Here is a 22,167-nt window from a genome sequence, read left to right on the forward strand (position 1 = left end):
ATAAACTGAACGCTTCAAAGTCCAGAATAGCAGGGGCGGGGTTTGGGGACCATGGTTTCAGGGGACAGCTAAGTCAATTGGCATAATAAAATCTATTAAGAAAACGTTCTGCATCCCACTTTGGAGAGTGGCACCTGGGCTCTTAAACGCTACCAAGCGGCCATCTAAGATGCATCAATTGGTCTCAACCCACCTGGAGCAAAGGAGAATGAAGAACACCAAAGATACAAGGTAATTATGAGCCCAAGAGATAGAAAGGACCAAATAAACCAGAGACTACATCAGCCTGAGGCCAGAAGAACTAGATGGTGCCTGGCTACAACCGATGACTGTCCTGACAGGGAACACAACAGAGAATCCGTGAGGGAGCAGGAGAATGGTGGGATGCAGACCTCAAATTCTAGGGAAAAGACCAGACTTAATGGTCTGACTGAGACTAGAAGGACCCCGGAGGTCATGGTTCCCAAGCCTTCTGTTGGCCCAAGACAGGAACCATTCCCAAAGCCAACTCTTCAGACAGGGATTGGACTGGACTATGGGATAGAAAATGATACTGGGGAAGAGTGAGCTTCTTGGATCAAGTAGACACATGAGACTATGTAGGCAGCTCCTGTCTGGAGGGGAGATGAGAGAGCAGAGGGGGTCAGAAGCTGGCCAAATGGACACGAAAAGAGAGAGTGGAGGGAAGGAGTGTGTTGTCTCATTCGGGGGAGAGCAATCAGGAGTATATAGCAAGGTGTATATAAATTTTTGTATGACAGACTGACTCGATTCATAAACTTTCACTTAAAGCACAATAAAAATTAATTTAAAAAAACACAACAAAAAAAGAACATAAAAAAATACTGAAAGTTGAAATGCTAACCGTCTTTTGGGAACAATTCCTTCAGCTTCTCCATCTGTGATCTAACCCACTGGGAATGTAAAAGTCAACTAATACCCCTCAAATCACACTGTACACAGGGTCACTTACTCCACTGTGTTTAGGAACATCTGGATCTGCCTCAAGGATCGCTAAGATCTAACCTAGAAAAACAAGACTGGGCAGCTCTAAGCTACATCCTCTCAATATCAGTAACCTCCAAAATTCATATTATAAAGTCTATTTGGTTCCCACATAGACCTCAGAAAGTACTAATGCTTTCAGGCAATGGTCCCACAGTATCTATCTTCAGAAGTAAGAAAGGAAATCCTGGGAAAAGAAATGGGAGCTGAAGCCTCTTCAGTGACTGACCACAGGGTCAAAAGGGACCAAGATAAAATATAACCACTCCTTTATGGGGCACCTTGAGGGCACCATGAAATAATGTACTAGCACAAGAAGGTTTCCCCCAAAAATGTTTGTTTTCTTCTCTTCCCCCAACAATTAGGCTAGTATTACTGGGTCCTAATTCTCCCTCTTCCTTGGAAACTCTATGGGGCAGGTCTACTCTGTCCTATGGGGTGGCTATGAGTCAGAATTGACTCGATGGCACTGGGTTTTGGTTTTTTTGTTTCTTTGTTTAATTCTCCCTCATTTTGGGCCATGAGATACTAGATAGCCTCCTCATCCTTTGTCTAAAAGCCTGACTTGGCAAAACCAGGATGATGGAATGGAAATAAACAAGATGATGTCTATGCAACATTTAGAGCACTTCTAGGGTAGAGGCAGGGGTAGTTTTTTCTCCCCCCTCCTTCCCAGGCAAAAAGACCTTTACAAATACACCATATTACTATTCCATAAAAACTCACCTCTGCCCAGATAAGCTAATTACGGCCATACGTAATCAAATAACAAGCTTTTTAATCCAAAGAAATGGTTTTCTCCTTTCAAACAACTGTATTATACAAACCGTAAACAGACTGTTCTGAGAACTAAAGAAATTAAAATAGAACTCTATCTTTTTTTGCCGAATCAACATACTATAAGAAATAAGGCAAGACTAATGATCTATTACTTTATGAACAATAACGAAACTCCAACATGAACAGAAATACAATCAGCCTGATTAGAGCACAAGCAACAAAAGGGTTACAGAGCCCCCTACACACAAAGCCCTGTTCTATTCAGGTTCTTTTCAGGCTTGCCCAGAAGATCAGTTGGGTGCCAACACCACCCTGACCTTGGGCATTGCTAGGGGCCTCAAAGAGTCCTGATACTCCCTGTCTTCAGAAGAGAGAAGGCTGAAATAGGTTCAGAGGAGCATCCAGGAAAGCTCTCCAGTTACCCACCCTTCTTCCTCACAAAGCCCTATAGGCCAGATAGACAAAGGTCTCCCTCACTCACTCCACACAGTCCCCAGTAGCCTCCTAAATCATCTGCCCATCATTCCTCTGACAGAAGCTATCCCACTATCCACCTATCTACTGTCCAGGGCTCAGACTGCTCAAGAAAGTTACCAAATCTACTAGTCCTGGCCCCCCACAAAGTCAGGTTGTCAAATGTCAAAAGGGCCCTTTCTGATGCTGGATGATGCTTATTTCTCTTCTCTTGAGTGTCCAGGGATCTTCCCAACAGTGGTACTTTCTAACCTTCTTTCCATTCCTCAAGTACCTCAAGGGTGAAAGTCCTCTTCCATCATCCAAGACAGAAGCCCCACCCTCAGCTTGGCTGAGAAACTTGAAGACTTCTAATGGGAGCTTCCTCAACTTTCCTGCCTAGCTCACCCACAAAGGTGTTTCCATTTAGCCTCTGATTCTTCTTTCCAAGGCTCATCATATTCATGGGGCCAAGACTTTTCATTTGCCACCTAAACAACTTTGTCCCATCAACAGTCTCCTCTCTGGGATTTTAGATCTCTGTCAAACACTGGTTCCTTTCCCTTCTGCCTTCCAACATACACAAAAGCTCTCTCCACCTAACTTCGATGCCCCTGCCTCTGGGATGCCTTTCCTTCAGGGGCCCTCTTCTGTGCTCTCACAGAGCTAAACAGTCTGTGCCTGTTAGCTGTTTGGGACTCCATAAGCCCAGACAAACAAGCCTCTGTCATGCCCACCAAGATATCAGCATCAAGCACTATACGCGGAACGCTGTAGGAGTTCAACAAATATTAACACGAAATAAACAAGTTTTTTGATCTGGCTATCTCTGAAATTATCATTTTAGTTCTCTTCCACTTACTTCCAAACACCTCAAACCCAGAGGTTCACACCTCCTTTCCTCATTTCTTCATCTCCCACTTATGGCACAGCCCCATAACTATACACTCATAGGTTACACTTACTTTCACATCTTTAAATCTACTGGCCTTTGTCAGTTTTCCTCCATACTGCCTCTACTTCCTTCTTCCCCAACCCTCCCTCATAGAGTAGATGCTGCCCTCCAGCAACATCCTCTACACACACCAGCCTCTGCAACCAGGCAGATGTACTCTCACCTTCAGGTCTTTGTTCATGTCATCCTCCCCTCCATTCATGTTTACTACCCTGTCTTCTTCTCTACCTAGTCAAATATGCCAAAAACCCACTGCCATTGAGTCGATCTGACTCATAGCGGCCCTGTAGGACAGAGGAGAACTGCCTCAAAATGTTTCCAAGGCTGTAAATCATTAAGGAAGCAGACTGTCAAATCTTTCTCCCCAAGAGCAGCTGGTGGATTCGAACTACTGATCTTTCAGTTAGCAACCGAGCACTTAAGCACTGTGCCACCAGCACTCCTAATCAAATATTACCTCCCTACAGATCAATTCCTACCTCCAGTAGGACAAAACTAAGAATGTAAGAGTTTCTGGAAAAGGGCCTTTCATTCCATCTCGAGGCCAGCCCTTGAGAGCTATTCCCAAGCCTGGTTAGTCCTAACTTGGAGATGGCCTGGACTGTCTTAGCCAGCAAAATAAGGCCAGTATGAGAGGAGGAAAAGTCAGGGCTACACAGATTCTCTGAATTAAGGCTAAGTCCTTGGCATGAGGGCTGGAACTCATTTGGCAGCTAGTTTTCTATCATCCCTATTCCGGTCTAAGTTTTCATCTCAGGCAATTTGGGTGTCAAGGCCTTTGAGAGCTGAGGCTCTGCCACTGTGCCAAGTACTCTTGATTAAACCTCACAGAGAACAGTTGGATGGAAGCAGAGGAAGGGGAGGAGAAGGGCCTGGGGTGAGTATTAAGCATACAAATGCTTGTTAGAAAGAAGATGGCCAACAGCTGCTCTCCATCACCACCCAAGTCCACAGACTGCAAACTGGACCCAGGCCTGTTCCGTCCGGGTAATGAAGACCAAAGCCCAGGCAAAGATGCTCTGGTGCCAACAGGGAACTCAGCCAGCTGGCCTCAAAGTGGCCTCAGCCTTTGCAGTGACTTCCATGGAAGTCACAGGCCTTCCTGCCCGGTCCTCCACCTGCTGCTTCAGACAAGTGTGGGGTATGGCTGTTAAGGGGCAATGGGCAGCCATCCTGGGAGGCTAGAAAGAAACCTCCACACATCGGCAATGAGTTCTCTCTGAGATGAAGAGATGTAAATTGTCTGTGTGGAGCCTTCTAGGGCCTTCATGTATTCTAGTCCACTGCTCTTTTTTCTCCCAGTAGAGGATAATTTGAAGCCTCAGAAAACACTGCTCCTACAGGCCTCAAGAAGCCTCGTATCCTGCCATTCCCCAAGTGATGCCCCCTGACAAATTTGTATTTCCAAAGAGCAAAGGATGAAGAATTCAGGGTGAAGAATACTTAACAAAGGCTGGGGAGGCTGTAGGAACAGCGAGATAGGTCAGAAGTACAGGGAGGAGAAGAACAAATGAAGTTCTTAGGAAATCCCAGGGGACTTCAAAAGGAAGTAGCACTGAAGAAAAGTTCTGGTGAACACTTCCCCCTGTGAAGTTGCTGGACGCAGCAACTTGTGTATAAAAAAGGAGACAAACCACCCCCAACACCTACACAAAATCCTCTATCCTCTATCCATCCCCTGACCCATCTTTACAGCACTATGTTTGGGCTAAGATGGAAGATCGACAGAGGCCCCGGGCTATCTCCCTCCTCTGGCCATTAGCACTGCCCCACTTTGATGAGACATGGGGGCTTAGGTATGAACTGCCCTTAACTAACCCTCCCCAACTGCTCATGGCCTTCAAGGTGTTTGGTCATGTCTATGTGTGGAGGATGGGATACACGTAGGTCATACTCTTGGGGACCATCCTGGGCAATGAGATGACCCATAAGGGAGATCCCTCTAGGCTGAAAAGTGGAGGCTGGGGTGGGGGGGTCACCTGCCTCGCAACCACAGATCCAAGCCAGAAGACACTGGGAGCTTTACCCCTTGGTCCCACTTCATTTACAGCCCCTCCCAAGCTGCAAGGGGACAAAGGGCCCACTGAGACAGTCCTGCAGAATCACCCAGGCCAGAGTCAGGTGCTCCCCTTCAGAGAGATGCCCAGGGCCTGCAGGAAATCAGACTGGTCTCTTAAATACTTGAAATCAGAGTAGTTGGTCTACTATAAATGAGGTTTTTAAAATTCAATTCCCTCCTATTGCTCGTGTAGATCTGAAAATGATCTGACCAGATGGCTGGTGCTCTATAATTCTTGGATTGCTCTCATCAGTTGTTGATGATTTGGTTTTTTTTCCTTTTCCTTCCCAACCTCCCCCTCCCCCATGAACATGTTCCTGCACAGGCTTTCTGCATGCTCCTATCGAGTGGGCTTTTTGTGCTAATGCCAATATTTCAAAGACTCTCACAGCTGCCTGGAAGTCAACTCAGGTCAATAAAGAGTCTCAAGTTTGAGCCTGGCTGTGCTCATAGCCTGGGTCCACGTGAGGCTGACACACAGGTACCGGTGAATGGTCAGTATGAGAAGGCCCTTTGCCCAGGCTGCCTCCTACCCTCACTTCACCTTCAGGTCTCCAAGGAAAGGGAGACAAACCACTTCAGGAACAAAAGTATATTTTTAAAAATGACAAATACAGCCACTTATTGAATACTTCCTATGTGCCAGGCCTTATGCAAAGTACTTTATATGTGTTACTCTTACTTAATTCTCACATCATCTTTGTGAGATAGATATCTTTATTTTCAGATGAGGAAACTAAGGTTCAGAGATTCTAAGCAACCTGACCAAGGCCACACAGCTCAAAAACAGAACTGAGGTGGGGCTGGAGGTTCAGCATGAGCAAAATTTGACTAACCACCCCACCAAGATCTCAGAAGTAGAGAGAAAAGACTCTGACCTTGCCATACCCTCCTCTGTGCCCCCAATGAGCCCAAGACACTTCTACCAGGACAACTGAAACACTTCGGTGCCTCTTCTGTCTCTGTATCCTCTGTGAGACTATCAGGTACTGAAGTGCAGGGGTCATGTCCTATTTGCTACCCAGGAAGTCAGTATGACACAGTGGTTAGTAAGCTCTAGCTTTAGAGCCAGAAAAAGCTAAGTTTGAATCTCAACTCTATCACTTACTGGTTGATCGATGTTATGGATTGAATTGTGTCCCCCCAAAAATGTGTGTCAACTTGGCTAGTCCATGGCTCTCAGTATTGTGTGACTGACCACCATTTTGTTACCTGATATGATTTTCCTATGTGTTATAAAACCTACTTCTACAACGTTAATGAGGCAGGATTAGAGGCAGTTATGTGAATAAGGCAGGACTCAATATACAAAATCAGGCAATGTCTTAAGTCAACCTCTTTTGAGGTATAAAAGAGAGAAGCGAGCAGAGAGACAGGGGGACCTCATACCATCAAGAAACAAGAGCCAGGAGAATAGCATGTCCTTTGGACCCAGGGTCCCTGTGCTGAGAAGCTCCACAACAAGGGAAAATTCTTGACAAGGACCTTCCCCCAGAGCTGACAGAGAGAAAAAGCCTTTCCCTGGAACTGTTGCCCTGAATTCAGACTTCTAGCTTCCTAGACTGTGAGAAAATAAACTTCTCATTGTTAAAGCCATCTACTTGTGGTATTTCTGTCATAGCAGTACTAGACAACCAAGACAGTTGGGTAAGTCACTTCTGTCTAAGACTCCCTTTTGTCCGTAAAAACGAGAACAGTTATAGCACCTGCCCTCAAAGGACACCTGGCAGAGTCTATGTTCCATAAATGTGAGTTGTTATCTCTATCTCTGGCCACCAGTGCAGTACATGGCACAAAGCAGGATCTCATAAAATGCCCAGGGAGCAGAAGCCCCACCAAATCTGGCCAAGGTTGGCTTCTGGTAATAAGTACAAAGGCACAAATTCCTGGCGTTCAAGGGTCCTCAGCCCCAGTACAAATTTCTGAGTGGCCTGCCCAGAACCCAAAGGACCTGCCAACAAACTGCTTTCCTCTGCTTGCTTGTGAACAGATGATGCTGAATCTACACTCAGATGCTTGCTGTGCCTCCGTAAGGTGAGGCAGATCCCAAAATAAACCAGAAGAAAGACAGGAAAATCACTTCCAGGAACAAGTGGCTCACAGTGAGGATGCTGGCAGTAATAACAGGCAGGCTAACTCCAGGAGAGTGACCTGCAGCTGCTTCAGGGCTGAATGGCTAGAGCCCAATTCCCACCTGGCCTGGTGGAGACGCCCATGAAGTCATGGGTTAGTCCCCCTGATGTTTCAGGCCACTGCAGGCAGTCTGGAAATCTGCCTTCAAATGAGCCCAGTCTATAGCCAAAACAGCCCATGTTCCCTAGTAGTACCCCCTTGGAGGCTAGAAGACAAGAAAGCTTTGGTCCTGCCTCCAAAGATCTGAGGGGACAGAAGGTACTGAACTAGGGTCAATAACTGTCAACATAAACTAGCTGGTTTGCCATTTTCTCAAAGGTTCTCTACCATGTGCCATGTCCCTGATTCAGAAGCAAGGCATGCTCTGCTAATCCCTTCTGCTCGTGCTTAACTCTACTCCCTCATCAAAATCTCTGTGGAGGGACAGAAGGAAAACAACATTCATGACCATGGAAGTCTCTTCTTCACATCTTTCTCTGTCTTAAGACCAGAGAGGGCAGGAAAGCAACATACTCATGCACCTTCACTGGCATCCAATTCCACAATTGAACTGAAAGGGTGATGTGAGTGGAAATTTACCATTTAAAATCAGGACTGCTATGTACTGAACAATGTCTTAAGGCCAGGAACTGGGCCGAGGGCGCCACATTCACCATCTCATTGAATCGTCATAACAGCCTCTGCAGGAGGCAGGGCAGGACATTTCCATGTCACTGAGGGGGAAACTGAAGAGCAGGAGGTTTCTGTGACTTGCCCAAGATCCCCTAAGCAGCAAAGCTAGGATGTGAAGCCAGGACTGCCTGTGTCAAGTCTGTCCTCTTTACCACTAAACTATACTCTCTATTCACCTACCCATTAAAGAAGTCTCCAGAATAAGCTATGAACCTTTTTCCCTCTATATAGCTGTGTTGCAAACTCCCAGGTGGAACTTAGAATGTAGCAAATTAAATATTATACTCTGGTTGAAGGCAAGTGCCTGCCATCCACACATACCACTGAAGTCAATTTCCTAACAATAGACAGGCATACAATAAAACCTTCTCAGTATACATAGAACACACCTCAGACCTACACTAAAGCCTGAGAATATCTTGTCTGCCTCCACTGGTCTCACTCCACAGCACCAGACCCCAAATCATCCTACATCACACGCTGATGCCAGAACAAACCTCTCACCTAACCTCCCCTCACCCACCGGTCCTGCTTTGGGAATGAAGGGTAGGGAAGACAGGGTTTGGGGTGAGGCACGCTTGACTAGAACAAGAATTGCTTTGCCCTCCAAGCTACAGGGCCTGAGTGTTTGTACTCAACTGCAAAGTTGACTAACTGTCCACTGAGATCTCAGGAGTAGGGAGAGAAGGCTTTGGGGCAGCTTCAAGGGAAGTTGGAGCATAAGAGTTTATGAGAGGCCCTTGAGAAACTAGAAGGCATGGGAGGATGTCAACGGCATATCAGGCCCTGGGTTAAATGTAAAAGCCAGTCCTCCACTCCAATTCTCCATGAGGCTCTAAGAGTCCTAAGAGTCCACATGTCCCTTATCACTCAGTTTCTGGCTGTCCCTCTCCACAGATACAGAGAGGGCTCTTCTGCTCAGCCCCACTGCCTAGAGGGCTGGACAAGGGCTCAGTGTCAGACCCTTCAGCCTTGCTCTGTAATGTGGACCCAGGGCCTTGAAGGGTGCTACTGACTCTGCCACAAGAGCAGATGGAGGAGTGGGGACACCAGATGTTGACTTGCATCAGCTCCAGGCACTCACCTGGTTAGAAGTGGTATAAGCTACATTACATAAAAGAAATGGATAAAGTCCATATCTTCCCTTCCATACTCCTAGTAGCCCCTCTAGTTTTAGTCCTCAAAAAACAGGGGCTTAGTTCTCAGGGAAGCTGAAGAAAGGCAGCCAGGAGTTGTATCTGCTGAACCCAGTACCTCTGTTCCTAAAACCTGCCTAATGCCATGAGCTCCCACTTGGCTTCCTTGGTGCTGCATCATACCTCTGTGGCAGCAACTACCCGTATGCAACCCCAGCAGGAGTGCTATTGCTACCAGAAACTTGGCTGGCACAGCAAACGCTGCCCCTGCCAGCACAGCAGCAACAGGGGCAGTGAGGACATGGTGATGATTATTGGCAAGAAGCTGATGACACTACACTATGGCAGCTGCCAGGATTTGCCATTCACTTTGCCCAGTGCAGAATGCAAACAGCCTACCCCTGAGAACAGGCCCAGGTGTCAGCATAGTGGGGCTCCAGCAAGGACAGCTGGGACTGGGAAGGGCTAGAGGGAGGAGGGAAGGTCCAGGCTCTGCGGTCAAACTACCAGTGTAGCTGAATGACATAGGACGAGTTACCTAACCTTTCTCAGCCTTAATGTTTTCATCTGAAAATAAAGACACTAGTTCCTATTATTATGAGAACTGAGCAAGATTATACACACCAAGCACTAGCACAGTACCTGCACATGGTAAACACTCCATAACTGCTAACTGTTTTCATGATTATATTAGGCCCATGAAAGGGTCAGAAAGTCATTCCTCCTGAGGATGCCCCATTTAAAAACCAGGCCAGGACTAGCCCACTTTTTGGCACAGGTTCCTTTGACAACAGAACACTCCTGCTTCACACTGGTGCTCAGGACTCTCCCATGAACAATATTTCAGTGGCACTGAGCCGAGCAGCAGAGCCCAAAATAGCATTTGCAGAGCAAGGCACATGTCACTGCCTCTCCTGTGCTTCAGAAGTGCAAGGAAAGAAAGGTTTCAATCACTTGCTCAGAAAGCACGGCCACCCACCACCTGCCTTCCTTCCAGGGCACTCAGATGCTACAATCTCTGTTCTGCTAGAAAATGAAGGTCCCTGAGCCCTGCAGCAGCCACCACTCTGACGGGCCACACTGCTCCTCTCCAGCAGGCCAGAGAGTGTCGACTCCTTTAAAGCAGCCCTGAGGGGACAAAGGACATATGCAGGCTGAATTCAGAATGTGTTTAACAGGACAGGGCTGGGACTGGTACCTGGTTGAAGAGCCTGCCACTCATGGGTCGGGTGAAACACCTCCAGGACCTCGGTGTCCAGCTCCTCCTTTGCTTTGGCTTTTCTCTCTGTTTCTTTGGTGGTGCTCTTCTCTGGGTTGGTCAGTGCAAACTCCTTCTAAGAAAAGAAAACAGAGGGCACAGCCCACCACAGCTAGGCACCAGGCAAGCGGAAAGAAAATAACCTACGGTGGCATATTCTTTTCCTTCCATACCCCTCTTCTCCTCTTGGACACATGCAATTTCTTTCACAAGGTTAACCTCAGAACCAACATGTGTGACAGAATGTGATTAAATGAACATAGCATATTATTTTGTGTATATAGTACCTTTGTATATGCGTAAGGAAATGGTCCAGAAGGTTCCATACTATCTAGAGGGGATCAAGGGAACATACTAGGGAGAGGGGCTGGCAAAAGGAGACAACAGGGCCTTTAACCTTTTATTTGATATACTACTGTAACTGTTTGATGTTTAAAGCTTATACATACTACTTTTATAATAAAGATACTTATAAAAGAAAGAAACACATCTGAAGAGGAGAGTAAGGCTTCAGATGGCCACCACAGATATGCAAAAGCTGGCAGCTGAGGCCCAACTGATTCCCAAGAAGCCCAGCAGGAAACCGTTAGGGCTTTGGCAACTCCCCAGGGGACCTACAGGGCATAAATGATCTCTTGGGATGTTCCAATCCATAGAGAAACAGGTGCCAGTGGGAAGGTGAGAGCCCAGCTGGTCTGAGGGAGGAAGATGCCCAGGTTGGAAACTGTTTCCTAAACCTGTTTCCCTTCACCCTGTGGAGAGCACGGAGGATTAATGAGATGGTGTCTGTGGAGCACTTTGAGCTCAGGAAACAGAGATGCAAAAGAAATACAAAGTATTATTCATTTTGCTCCTTCCCAGCCTCCCATCCTTCCTGTCCCATTTTTAAACCTGTTCTTGCATAAAAGCAGCAAGGCCTCAAGAAATTGGAACTGGAGGGTTCCAGAGCTCTGGGAAACTACATTTGGGAGAGCAAGGAGGAACCCATACTAGCACACAAGGAGGTTATTTCAGCCCTCCTGCCTCCCCTGTCATCACCTTTCCTCCACCTCCCAATTCTTCCCCTAATAATAATAGGTATATTTTTTGAATTCCTACTAAGGACCCAAACCTGTGCTAGGTATTTTACATAGATCTCATTTTGGTCTCCCAACAATTGTAACCCTGCATGGGGGTAATAATGCATCTCATTTGAGCAGTGCCCCAGCTCCAGATAGGTACCCCTATGTGCTGGGATCCCTCAGGGTCTCATCTTTAATTAGCTGTCGTAAGAAAGGTTAAGGTGTTAAGGTGTTGATGATGACAGTGTAAAGCCCCTCCAAGAATTTTTGCCTTTTAACAAGAAATAAAGTCATGAAATTCAGATGGCAGAATTTCAGACCTTGTTAAGGACCAGTAAGGACAGTATCTTGGACAAGCAGAGGCCCTCAAATCATGTCACATGTAATGAGAGGCACTGACTACAGCAGTGTTTAATACTCAAGCTCTACATCAGATAACCCCAAATTTGAATCCCAGTTTCTTGTAACTGAGAAAATTACTTAACTTTCTAAGCCTCGGTTCCTACATTTATGAAGTAGAAATAATAGCAGTAGCTAACTCATTCATTAGATGAGGTTCTACAATGTCAAACAGCAGCCCTAGGTACATGGTAGCCACTACTATCACTACTTGCAGAGGCAATCAATCATAGCACAGGGTCCAGGTCACATGAGTCCGTGCTATGACATCCAAGACTGACTGTACAACATGGCATCGTTCAGGCAGGTTCAGGTTGGGGTGGTGGCCACCAGTGCAGCTTGATCCCTCAAACCTTTCCCACCCCTTCAACTTGAAATTTGATAAATCTGAGCTCAAAAGAAACCTAGGAACAGAAGAGCAGGTGTGCTCATGAGCCTGAAGAGAAGAGACTGGCAGGAGGCATCCTACATTCTGAGGACATGGATGTCAAGGACTTCCAATATTTGAGTTCCTGAGGGCAGCCACTATATTAGTAGTCTCTTTCACCACTGTACCCTCACACCTGGGATAGGGCTCAGCTTTATAATTCTTAACAAATGTGGTGAATGAACGTTCCCTCCTACAGGGTTGTCTTCTGGATGCCTTAGACTAAGGCAAGCCCAAGGTACTGAGTCTGCTGGAGGCTAGACACTAGCCCACATCCCACAACAAAGACTGCCTTGTAGGCTAAGTACCTGGAGTTTATGTATTACAGGCCCACTAATGCTGGTCAGCCCCTGCTAGAAGCTCTACCACACACAAGACCATGGAACTAAGAGAATGTTAATAAAATTTGCCTTAGAGGTATGTTGATCCAGTGCCTTCAGGGACCAGGCAGGGATGGATGTAAATGAGTGAAGTGGGCCAGGTGTAAAACAACAGGGAGTGGTGGGGACTGGGGGAACTGGAGCCCTCCTGCCTTGACTAAGGAAAGCAGCTGCTATGTAGCTGGCTCACCACTGCCATGCAGACATTCAATTTTAAGAAAACAAAAATCAAGATTTCTATGTGAAATTTTCTTATTTTTAGAACACTAAAAGGGCCAAACTAAACATATCTAAACTTTAAATTGCAACTCTTGCTTTAGCCAGGTAACTCCTGGCAGGTGCAGTTGTATGCAAGCAGTCAAACTGTCATTATCAAAAGAAGCAGAAAGAGACAAAGGGAACAGAGATGATGGGAACATGGCAGGAAACCCATGAAAATCTAGGCAAGGGTTAGCATTCATTTTGACAACTGGGGGCTGAAAAAGCTTTTTTTTTCCTAGATTTCTTTAACAAGGTTAACAGGAAAGATTCAAGAGGAAGAATTAGAACAATGAGACTGGTGGACTACTGAGGCACAGTGCCCTTAAACCACTTAGATTCCAAGCTATAGGGGGCAAAACATTTGTAACAATCCTGTCATTGCTCAAAAATGTTTTTTGAGAAGTTTCCTGAATAAACTGAACACTTCAAAGGCCAGTATAGCAGGGGCAGGGTCAACTGGCATAATAAAATCTATTAAGAAAACATTCTGCATCCCACTTTGGAGAGTGGCATCTGTGATCTTAAACATTAAGCAAGCAGCCATCTAAGATGCATCAATTGGATTCAACCCACCTGGAGCAAAGAATAAAGAACACCAAAGACACAAGGTAATTATGAGCCCAAGAGACAGAAAAAGCCACATAAACCACATACTAAATCAGCCTGAGACCAGAAGAAGGTGCCTGGCTACAACTGATCACTGCCCTGACAGGGAATACAACAGAGAGCCCCTGAAGGAGTAGGAGAGCAGTAGGATGCAGACCTCAAATTCTCGTAAAAAGACCAGACTTAACGCTGTGACTGAGACTTAGAAGGACCCGGGAGGTCATGGTCCCCAGAACTTCTATTAGCCCAACACAGGAACTATTCCCAAATAGACTGGACTATAGGATAGAAAACGATACTGGTGAGGAGTGAGCTTCTTGGCTCAAGTTAGACACATGAGACTATGTGGGCAGCTCCTGTCTGGATGGGAGATGAGAGGGCAGAAGGGTCAGAAGCTAGCCAAATAGACACAAAAATAGAGAGTGGAGAGGAGCATGCTGTCTCATTAGGGGGAGAGCAACTAAGAGTATATAGCAAGGTATACATAAATTTTTGTATGAGAGACTGACTTGATTTGTAAACTTTCACTTAAAGCACAATAAAAATTTTAAAAATAAAAAAAAAGTTTCTGAGCTTTCTCCTGGTATCATCTTTGAATCAGATTTTAAGCCACACACACACAGAAAGCCATTATTTTACAGTAAACCAGTTGCCGTGAAGTCAATTCCAACTCACAGAGACTCCATCTGTGTCAGAGTAGAACTGTGCTCCATAATGCTTTCTTTCAATGGCTGATGCTTCTGAAGTAGATTACTAAACCTTTCTTCCAAGGCACCTCTAGGTGGACTCAAACCTCCAACCTTTTGGTTAGTATGGGTGACACAAATTCCATGCTCCCCTGTCTACCCAGCCCACCCTAGTCATCAGATCTGGCTGTGAGCGCCCTTAGACTGCCCAAATCACATCCAGCCAGCCATATGAACTTATCATAGGCTGAAGAGTTTACCATTTATTAAGCCCTTACAATATACCAAAACCCTTGTGGCACAGTGGTTCAGTGCTAACCAAAAGGCCTGCAGTCTGAATTTACCAGGCACTCATTTTTTTTTTTTTTTTTCCTTAGAAGCCCTGTGAGGCAGTTCTACTCTGTCCTTTAGGGTCACTATGAGTTGGACTTGACTTGATGGCAACAGGTTTGTTTTTTGTTTTTCTTTTTCTATATACCAGGCGGAGCCCTGGTGGTGTACTGGTTTAGAGTTTGGCTGCTACTAAAGGTCAACAGTTCGAATCCACCAGCTGCTCCTTGGAAACCCTGTGGGGCAGTTCTACTCCATCCTTTACGGTCACTATGAGTCAGAATAGACTCAATGACAACAGGTTTGGTTTTGGTTAATATACCAGGTAGAGCCCTGGTAGTGTGGTTAAGAGCTGCTAACCAAAAGATCAGCAGTTCAAATTCACCCGCTGCTGCTCAGAAACCCTATGGGGCAGTTCTATGCTGTTCTATAGAGTCACTATGAGTCAGAATCAACTCAACAACAATGGGTTGTTTTTTTTTTTTGGCGTTATACACCAGACACTGGGCTAAAGTGCCTCCCATGCGTGCGTGCCTCAACTCATCCTAGTCTCACCTGTGAAGTATGTAATATTATTCCCATTTTATAGGTGAAGACGGATATTGGGCCTGTTCAAAACCACACTGCTAAGAATAGCAGCAGAGATTTCAGTCCAGGCCTGCTTGGCTCCAAAACCCATGTATAAATTCTGACTCACGTTTGTGTTTCTGTTTTTGGGCATACAGACTAATGGTAGTGCCCTGGATGCTGACGGAATGAAGCTGGGACAACGAGAGCACATTAGCACATTTAGCAGCACATCTCCCTCTCCAAACAAAGACTTTCATAAGAAAGGTGAAAAACCACAGTCCCAGAGAAGGGACAAGGAAGACCAGCCTCTCTCTGTCTGGGCAATATCCTGAACAGGAGGGCAAGACAAAAAAGTGAGAAAGGCAGGCCAGTCCTTGGTCAGCTCTGAAGTAATCCCATACTTTGGTGCCTTCCTAGCTGGCTTTGAGAAGAGCTCCCTCCCCTCCTGGATCCCCAGCACTTTCTTCTTCCCACCACCATCACTCTAAGTACCAGTTTCCTCTCAACTGACTGGCAAGAAAACCCAGCTAAGGTGTTAGCTGACAACAGCTTACCATGTCACACTTCCTGAATGAGAGATTCTTAAAGACCAAAGCCTTCAAGATCCAAGAGAATGAATGAATCCCTAATGGGGGGCTGACAGACAGAGGCATACTGCAGAGGTCTCCTGCCTGACACCACCCCAAAATAAACCAAAGAAGCAGTCATCTCTTTACTAAAAGTAATAGTTGACATTTATTGACCACTCATTGACCATACTGTGCCAGTCCCAATTTTAGGTGCTCACATATACAATCACATTTAATCGGCACTAAAACGTTAAGAGGGAAGTACCATCCCTGTTTTACAGATGAGGAAATAAAGCTCAGATATGGTTAATATCTTGCCAAATAGGTGGCAAAATGGGTTTATGCAGGGCTTATGCTCCTTCCACTGGGAAGACTCCACTCCTTCCCTCCTCTTTGAAGGCCAGTACCACACAATCCTCACTCCTCCTAAGATGTGGCATCCCAGGAAGTACATCCCAGGGAGGGAGGATAGTACCCTGATATGCAGCCAACTTCTCCTGGGTAGCCATCAACCTACACAAATGCCTTAGGGGAGGACAATTCCGGGTCACCAGGAGTATTTGCCTGGACCCCAGGCTCTGGAGAATGGATCATAAGCCTCCTTCCTACCCCTACACGTTTTCCCTGTTGTGAAGGTGGCTGGCTTTCGAAATTTGGATTTTAAATGCCATCAGGGCAGCAGTTTTTATGGTATGAGAGAAAAGATCCTTCGACTCCTACTTGTGCTTAGCACATGATGAAAGATTATGACAAATGGATACAGCTTAGGAACAGACATAAGGATAAAAGCAGCTTCTGTTGATGAAAGTCAGTATTAACATTTTTTCTGAGACTAGACTCAATAGAGCTAATATAAATGGGCCAGAATAATTATGGCTCTGAAAGCTCATCTATTTAGTTGGACTATTATCCAAAAGGGACTTACTAACACACGGTCCTTAAGTAAATTCATCAGCACGCTTTTGTTAATTGTGCATCTGCTAAAGCTCATGATGGAGAGCACAGAGTTTCTCATGAGCTGGAGGTTGGAGAGGGGACACAGCTCTGATTCTCCCTTGAGACTCTTGGGTACCTTTCTGGGTCATTCCACAGCTAGACCATGCAAGAGGCTATCTCAACCTCATGCTGTGACCAGTCCCACCCTTGGAGGCCACAGGGATCACATTCTCAGCATCCTTAAGAAGAGGCCAGAAAAAGGCATCAACAGGATCTTAGTCAGAGAACATTAAAAGCTCAAAAAGGAATCGTGACTCCCAACTGTACGTTCTCTCCTGCTCCACAAAGTGGGGAAAAAGGCAGAGAGAAAACAAATGACTTCAGAGGGAAGGCGGAAGCTTGCCACAAGCTAGAGGTGAACCTCAGCTGAGCTGGATTGTTATTAAATTCATCACAACTGTCATTTGCACTTCAAGGGCCTCCTGCTCCAAAGCCTCCAGTGCTTTATCCAACATTTAGTGGGAGCCCTGGGGGTTGGGAAAGGTGGCCAGGGGAGGGTGAGACTGTCAAAGAGCTGACAGGGCTTCTCAAGGGAGGGAGAAGGGAGGGCATGGAGCTGGTCAAGGACAGGCTGTTGCTAGAACAAGCTGGGGCAACAGGTCTAGGAGCCTAGGCCAAGCGCAGGGCGTTTTAGGGTGTTCTGCTCCTGCCTGTGGCAATGACAGAAGCCCTGAGCAATGAGGTCTGAGTTAATGAAGAGAAGCCTGGAAAGAATAGGCAGAAAATGGCAGAGGTGGGTGGAAGACAAACATACAGTCTGAGGGAAGTACAGGAAGAGGGGAGCAGAGGAAGAAGCAGAGTGTTGCTGGGGATTAGTGCTCACCACAAAGGCAATCAACCTCTAGGGAGAATCCTGACCTCCCACCTGTGCCAAAAACTGGCAGTGTGATTTTGGCCAAGTTACTTAATGTCTATGAGTCTTAGTCTCCTCCTTTAGAAAATGAGGATAATAATTGTAGCTGCCTACTTCGTAGGGTTGTGGGAGGATTAAATGAGAATATATATAAAGTACTTAATACAGTGCTTGGTAAACGGTAAGCTGATGATGATGACAATGATAAACTGTGCCAGGAAATTTTGCCACATTCCCAGTGCTGGCCACATTTCTATAAGAGGAAAAAATAAATGCCCACCCCACTCCCACAGCAACCTTGGTGACACCGAGGCTTTCTCTGACCCCATTAGGGAATCCTCCCACTTGCAATATAATACTTACAGGGTTCTGATGGCTGAGGCAGAAGGTAAACCAAGAGCCCATCAGCAATCCGAACAGCATGCCCAGAGGAGCCATTCTGGAAGGGGGCAGGCCCTGGGGAGTCACAGTTAGAGACCTGAGGAGTGCAAACACAGAAAACAGAGGGTCAATGGGAAGCTGGAGCCTGGTCCCGTAGCATCACGATTCTCATGATGTCACCCATTTGAGAGACTTAAGACATTTTCTGCATAGAGGTATCACAGGTCTTCTACCACAGGGGTAGAGAAATCTGAAGTAAGCTTCCATCTTCCACAAGGAGTCTAGCCACCTGAAGAGGGATATGCCCTTGTTTGGAACTCTACAGCCAATCAGAACTGTGAACTGTAACAGCCCAGTCCCTTCTTTCGTCATCATCAACTTGTTAGGTTGTGGGCAGTGGTGTCAGCTATGTTGGTCAGAGAGGGAAACTGACGAATTGATCTGCATGTGAATAAACATGGGCCCAAATACACTTGAGTCTTTATAACCATCTGCTTTTAAATTATACCCACCGTCATGTTTGAAGATAGATGCCATCGGTGCCTCCTAAACCAGTCAGGTTCAACATTTCCAAGCCACAAAGCCTTTCACATCACCTTTCAGTCTCTCACATGTATCTGGAACCGTGCCAGAAGTTTCTTGGGGAGGGGAGATAATTTTTGTAAGCATTCTCTGAGAATGATGCCAAACTTTGGGTCCAGAACAGTCTCTACTTGCCCTAGCTGCTTTGAAAACCAAAGTGCAGCCCCAATTAGCTGTTAAAACTAAAATGCCACAAGAATGCATTAAGTAACTTTGCTCATTAAAGCAACTGCAAAGACTAAAAGAACCACTAAATTTAATTTGCTATGAGTTTTATAATCTGTGATAAAGATCACATGGTATTTATTTTGTATTCAGAATCTTACAAAGACCTAAAATGCAACATTCATCTGACCTGGTGTAAAATGGTGGGAGTAGTAGCATCAGAACCTGTCTAACTTCAGCCGGGATAATGCAAATCAAGGTCAGCCCAAGGCTGAGCCCTGTGAGGTGGAGGTGAGACATACCTCCATCCTCCAACCTTTTTACCAATTCTGACATGAGCTGTCCCTCCCATGGCACTCTCTACTTCTTTGCTAGGTTCGATAGTCTGTTGCAGTGGCCACACAGAACTCACAGACCATAAGTAACAGGCTACAACTCAGGATCAAGAAGCATGTAGGCAAAGTCTCCCTTCTTCAGTGCAGGACAGCTCTCTAGGCTCCTCTCATCCCACTGAGAACAGGCTCCTCTTGGCCCTACCATCTGTCACCACCAACTCTGCCATACAGCCCCTTCCAGACCTGTTGCTGCTGGCTCTGCCACTGGGACCATTCCAGGACTGTCACCACCTTCAGTTTACAACTCTTTTAGGAGGTTCCTTCCCTCCTTTCTCTGCTTCTTCTCTCTTCTTTCTGCTACTCTCTGTCGCTAAAACCTCTGTGAGGTTGGCTGCTTATATCTACAAACTCCTCACCAATTTCAAGGCATGGCCCTCCCACCAGGGCCAGGAACTGACCAATCCCGTCTTGGTAGGCCACAGATACTTCATTTGCATAGGAGGCTACAGACATTTCATTTACATAGTCCACAGTCACTTCATCTGCACAGTTTATTGATCAATCTCTGCAAGGTGCATACCAATCACAGGGCAGGCTACAGCCCAGGGCCAGGCAAAAAGTAGCAAACCATCCTTGTTTACAGCTCACCCAGGAAATACCAATCAACCTGGACAAAAGTAACAAACCCTCTGAGTAGAAAACTAAGGCAAAGGTAAGTCCATGGGGCTTAGGTGGAAAATCTCTCAAAATGTTTTTCCAAAGAACCAAGGCAAAAGCCCATATAAAGGAACTCGTTTCATCACGTCTGGTAATGTGAACGTGTAAGTGAATTTAGGGAAGGAGGGAAGGGATCTAAGGGGAGGGAGGAGCAAGATATCCATAACGGAAGTCACCTAAACCAGGAGTTGGGTCACCGTAACCATGGTTCCAATTTTTCCAGTGTCCTAGGGTGTGATCTTGGCCTAGAGACATCATAGCTCTGAGGCGCAGTCATAGCAGCATAGTTAAAAGCACGGGCTTTAAAGTCAGACTTACATTTGAGTCCCAGCTCCATCAATGCTTAGGTGGGTGGCACTGAGCAAGTTATTACCCTCTCTGTGTCTCAGTTTCTTCATCTGTTAGAAAAAACTGGGGGGGAGGGGGCAGAGCCAAGATGGTGGAATAGACAGACGCTTCCAGTGAGCCCTCTTTACAACAAAGACCCGAAAAAACAAGTGAAACGAGTATATTTGTGACAAGCTGGGAGCCCTGAGCATCAAAGGCAAGCTTAGGCAACGAACTGAGGGGCAGGGGGAGGAAGAGACCGTTCAGAAGTGGAAAGGAGTTACTGGACCTGAATCATGGGGAGCCCTCAGGCAACATTCCCAGAGCTGCGGCGGCAGGCTGGTACTAGCAATCAGCGGCAGTTTCTTCAGGCAGAAGCAGCCAGCCATACAGCCTACTCACACTTCCGGAACCTGAGAAGAATGGCCCACTCGGGAAAAGCTAATAAGTACTTGCGTATATTTTAACACACCCCCCGCCACCCCGCCCAAGCCGGCTTCAGCGGCTGAATCCCTGGGCCTGAGATAGACCCTGGTGAGCACCTACAGCCATCCTCCCGGCCTTAGGGAAGGAAAAAATTTGCAACTTGGGGGAAAAGATAATTTGCTAGCTCCATTAACCAGGGGAGCTCAGGACAGAAGCGGCTCCTGTCCAGGCATAAACTGTCCACGGACCTTGAGCACCTTTCCCTTCTGCATGGACCTGTGTGGGCCTATTTCGGGAGAATAGGCCCTTGTGGGCAAACTCCAACCATTTCAGCTGTGCGGTAAAGAAGTGAGTGTTTGACGTTTGACATTGCTTTGCCTATTAAACAAGGTCCTCACCTACCCACATCAGGGATCTAAGGACTGGTAGCTCCACTAAGGTCACCCAGCCACCCGCGACAGGGGTCCAAAGATAACTGATGCCTCCCAGTCCTTACAACCAAAAAATTTGGGCGCCTATTGTCCCTCTGTAGAACCCACCCACCAGCACGCTCTAGGAAACAGAGATGCATTTTCCTCAGAGACACCTGGGGGTCAGTTCTCAGACCTCTGCCTTGTTCAGAGAGTGACACCCTGCTGCAATCAGATACCGGTGTATATGCCAATCACCCCTGCCCCTCTAAGGCTGTAGGACAGAGCCTGTACCACACACTTGGTGATCAGCTACCTGGAAACCTGAGCTGAATTCATACAAGAAAACTGAATGGACTCCTAGCCTGATATACCTGATAACAGCTCTAGCCAGCTGGGGAGAAGATACCAGAGCTCCAAAGGTGAAAATAATCAAGCTAGCTCACTCAAGCAACCCATAGGGATATACCAAAACAAAACAAGGCAAGAAGCTACGACACAGTAAGCAAGCATAAACAAATACAATAACTTATAGATGGCTTGGAGAAAACAGTCAATATCAAGTCACATAAAGAAACAGACCTTGATCACCTCAACAGGCTCTCAAAACAAAGAATCCAGGGATCTTCTAGATGAAAGTGCATTCCTGGAATTACCAAAGCCAGAATACAAAAGTTTAACATACAGAACCCTTCAAGACATCAGGAAGGAAATGAGGCAATACGCAGAACAAGCCAAGGAACACAAAGATAAAGCAACTGAACAGATTAGAAAGATTATTCAAGAACCTACAAATGACTGGAGTACCAGAAGAGGGAGGGATAACAGAAAATTATTGAAGATTTGTTGGTAGTAAACTTCCGTGATACTCTGAAAGATGAGGATATATCTATTCAAGATGCTCACAGAACTCCACATAAGGTAGATGTTAAAAGAAAGTCACCAAGACATACTATAATCAAACTCACCAAAACCAAAGATAAAGAGAGAATTATAAGAGCAGCAAAGGGATAAACAAAAAGTCACCTACAAAGGAGAGCCAATAATAAGCTCGGACTACTCAGCAGAAACCATGCAGGCAAGAAGGCAACGGGATGACATATTTTAAAAACCGAAGGAAAAAAATTGCCTGCCAAGATTCATATATCCAGCAAAACTGCCTCTTAAATATGAAGGTGAAATTAAGACATTTCCAGATAAACACAAATTTAGGGAATTAGTAAAAACCAAACCAA

General features: G+C 46.0%; 1 protein-coding gene across 4 annotated transcripts in view; it reads right to left on the minus strand.

Moving 5' to 3' along the window:
• Window positions 1-22,167, minus strand: part of SIL1 (SIL1 nucleotide exchange factor) — a 318,024-nt gene that overhangs the window by 206,479 nt on the left and 89,378 nt on the right. For 2 of the 4 annotated variants that reach the window (XM_049873774.1, XM_049873773.1), the window contains exons 2-3: window positions 17,953-18,067; window positions 10,392-10,527 (exon numbers count right to left, since the gene is read on the minus strand). In XM_049873774.1, the coding sequence (XP_049729731.1) occupies window positions 10,392-10,527; window positions 17,953-18,027 (211 nt within the window). In that variant the 5' untranslated portion in view covers window positions 18,028-18,067. The remainder of the gene's footprint in view (window positions 1-10,391; window positions 10,528-17,952; window positions 18,068-22,167) is intronic. The other 2 variants (XM_049873772.1, XM_049873771.1) reach the window with 1 other exon arrangement.

This window comes from Elephas maximus, chromosome 2 (genome assembly GCF_024166365.1).
Source record: "Elephas maximus indicus isolate mEleMax1 chromosome 2, mEleMax1 primary haplotype, whole genome shotgun sequence".
NCBI lineage: Eukaryota > Metazoa > Chordata > Mammalia > Proboscidea > Elephantidae > Elephas > Elephas maximus.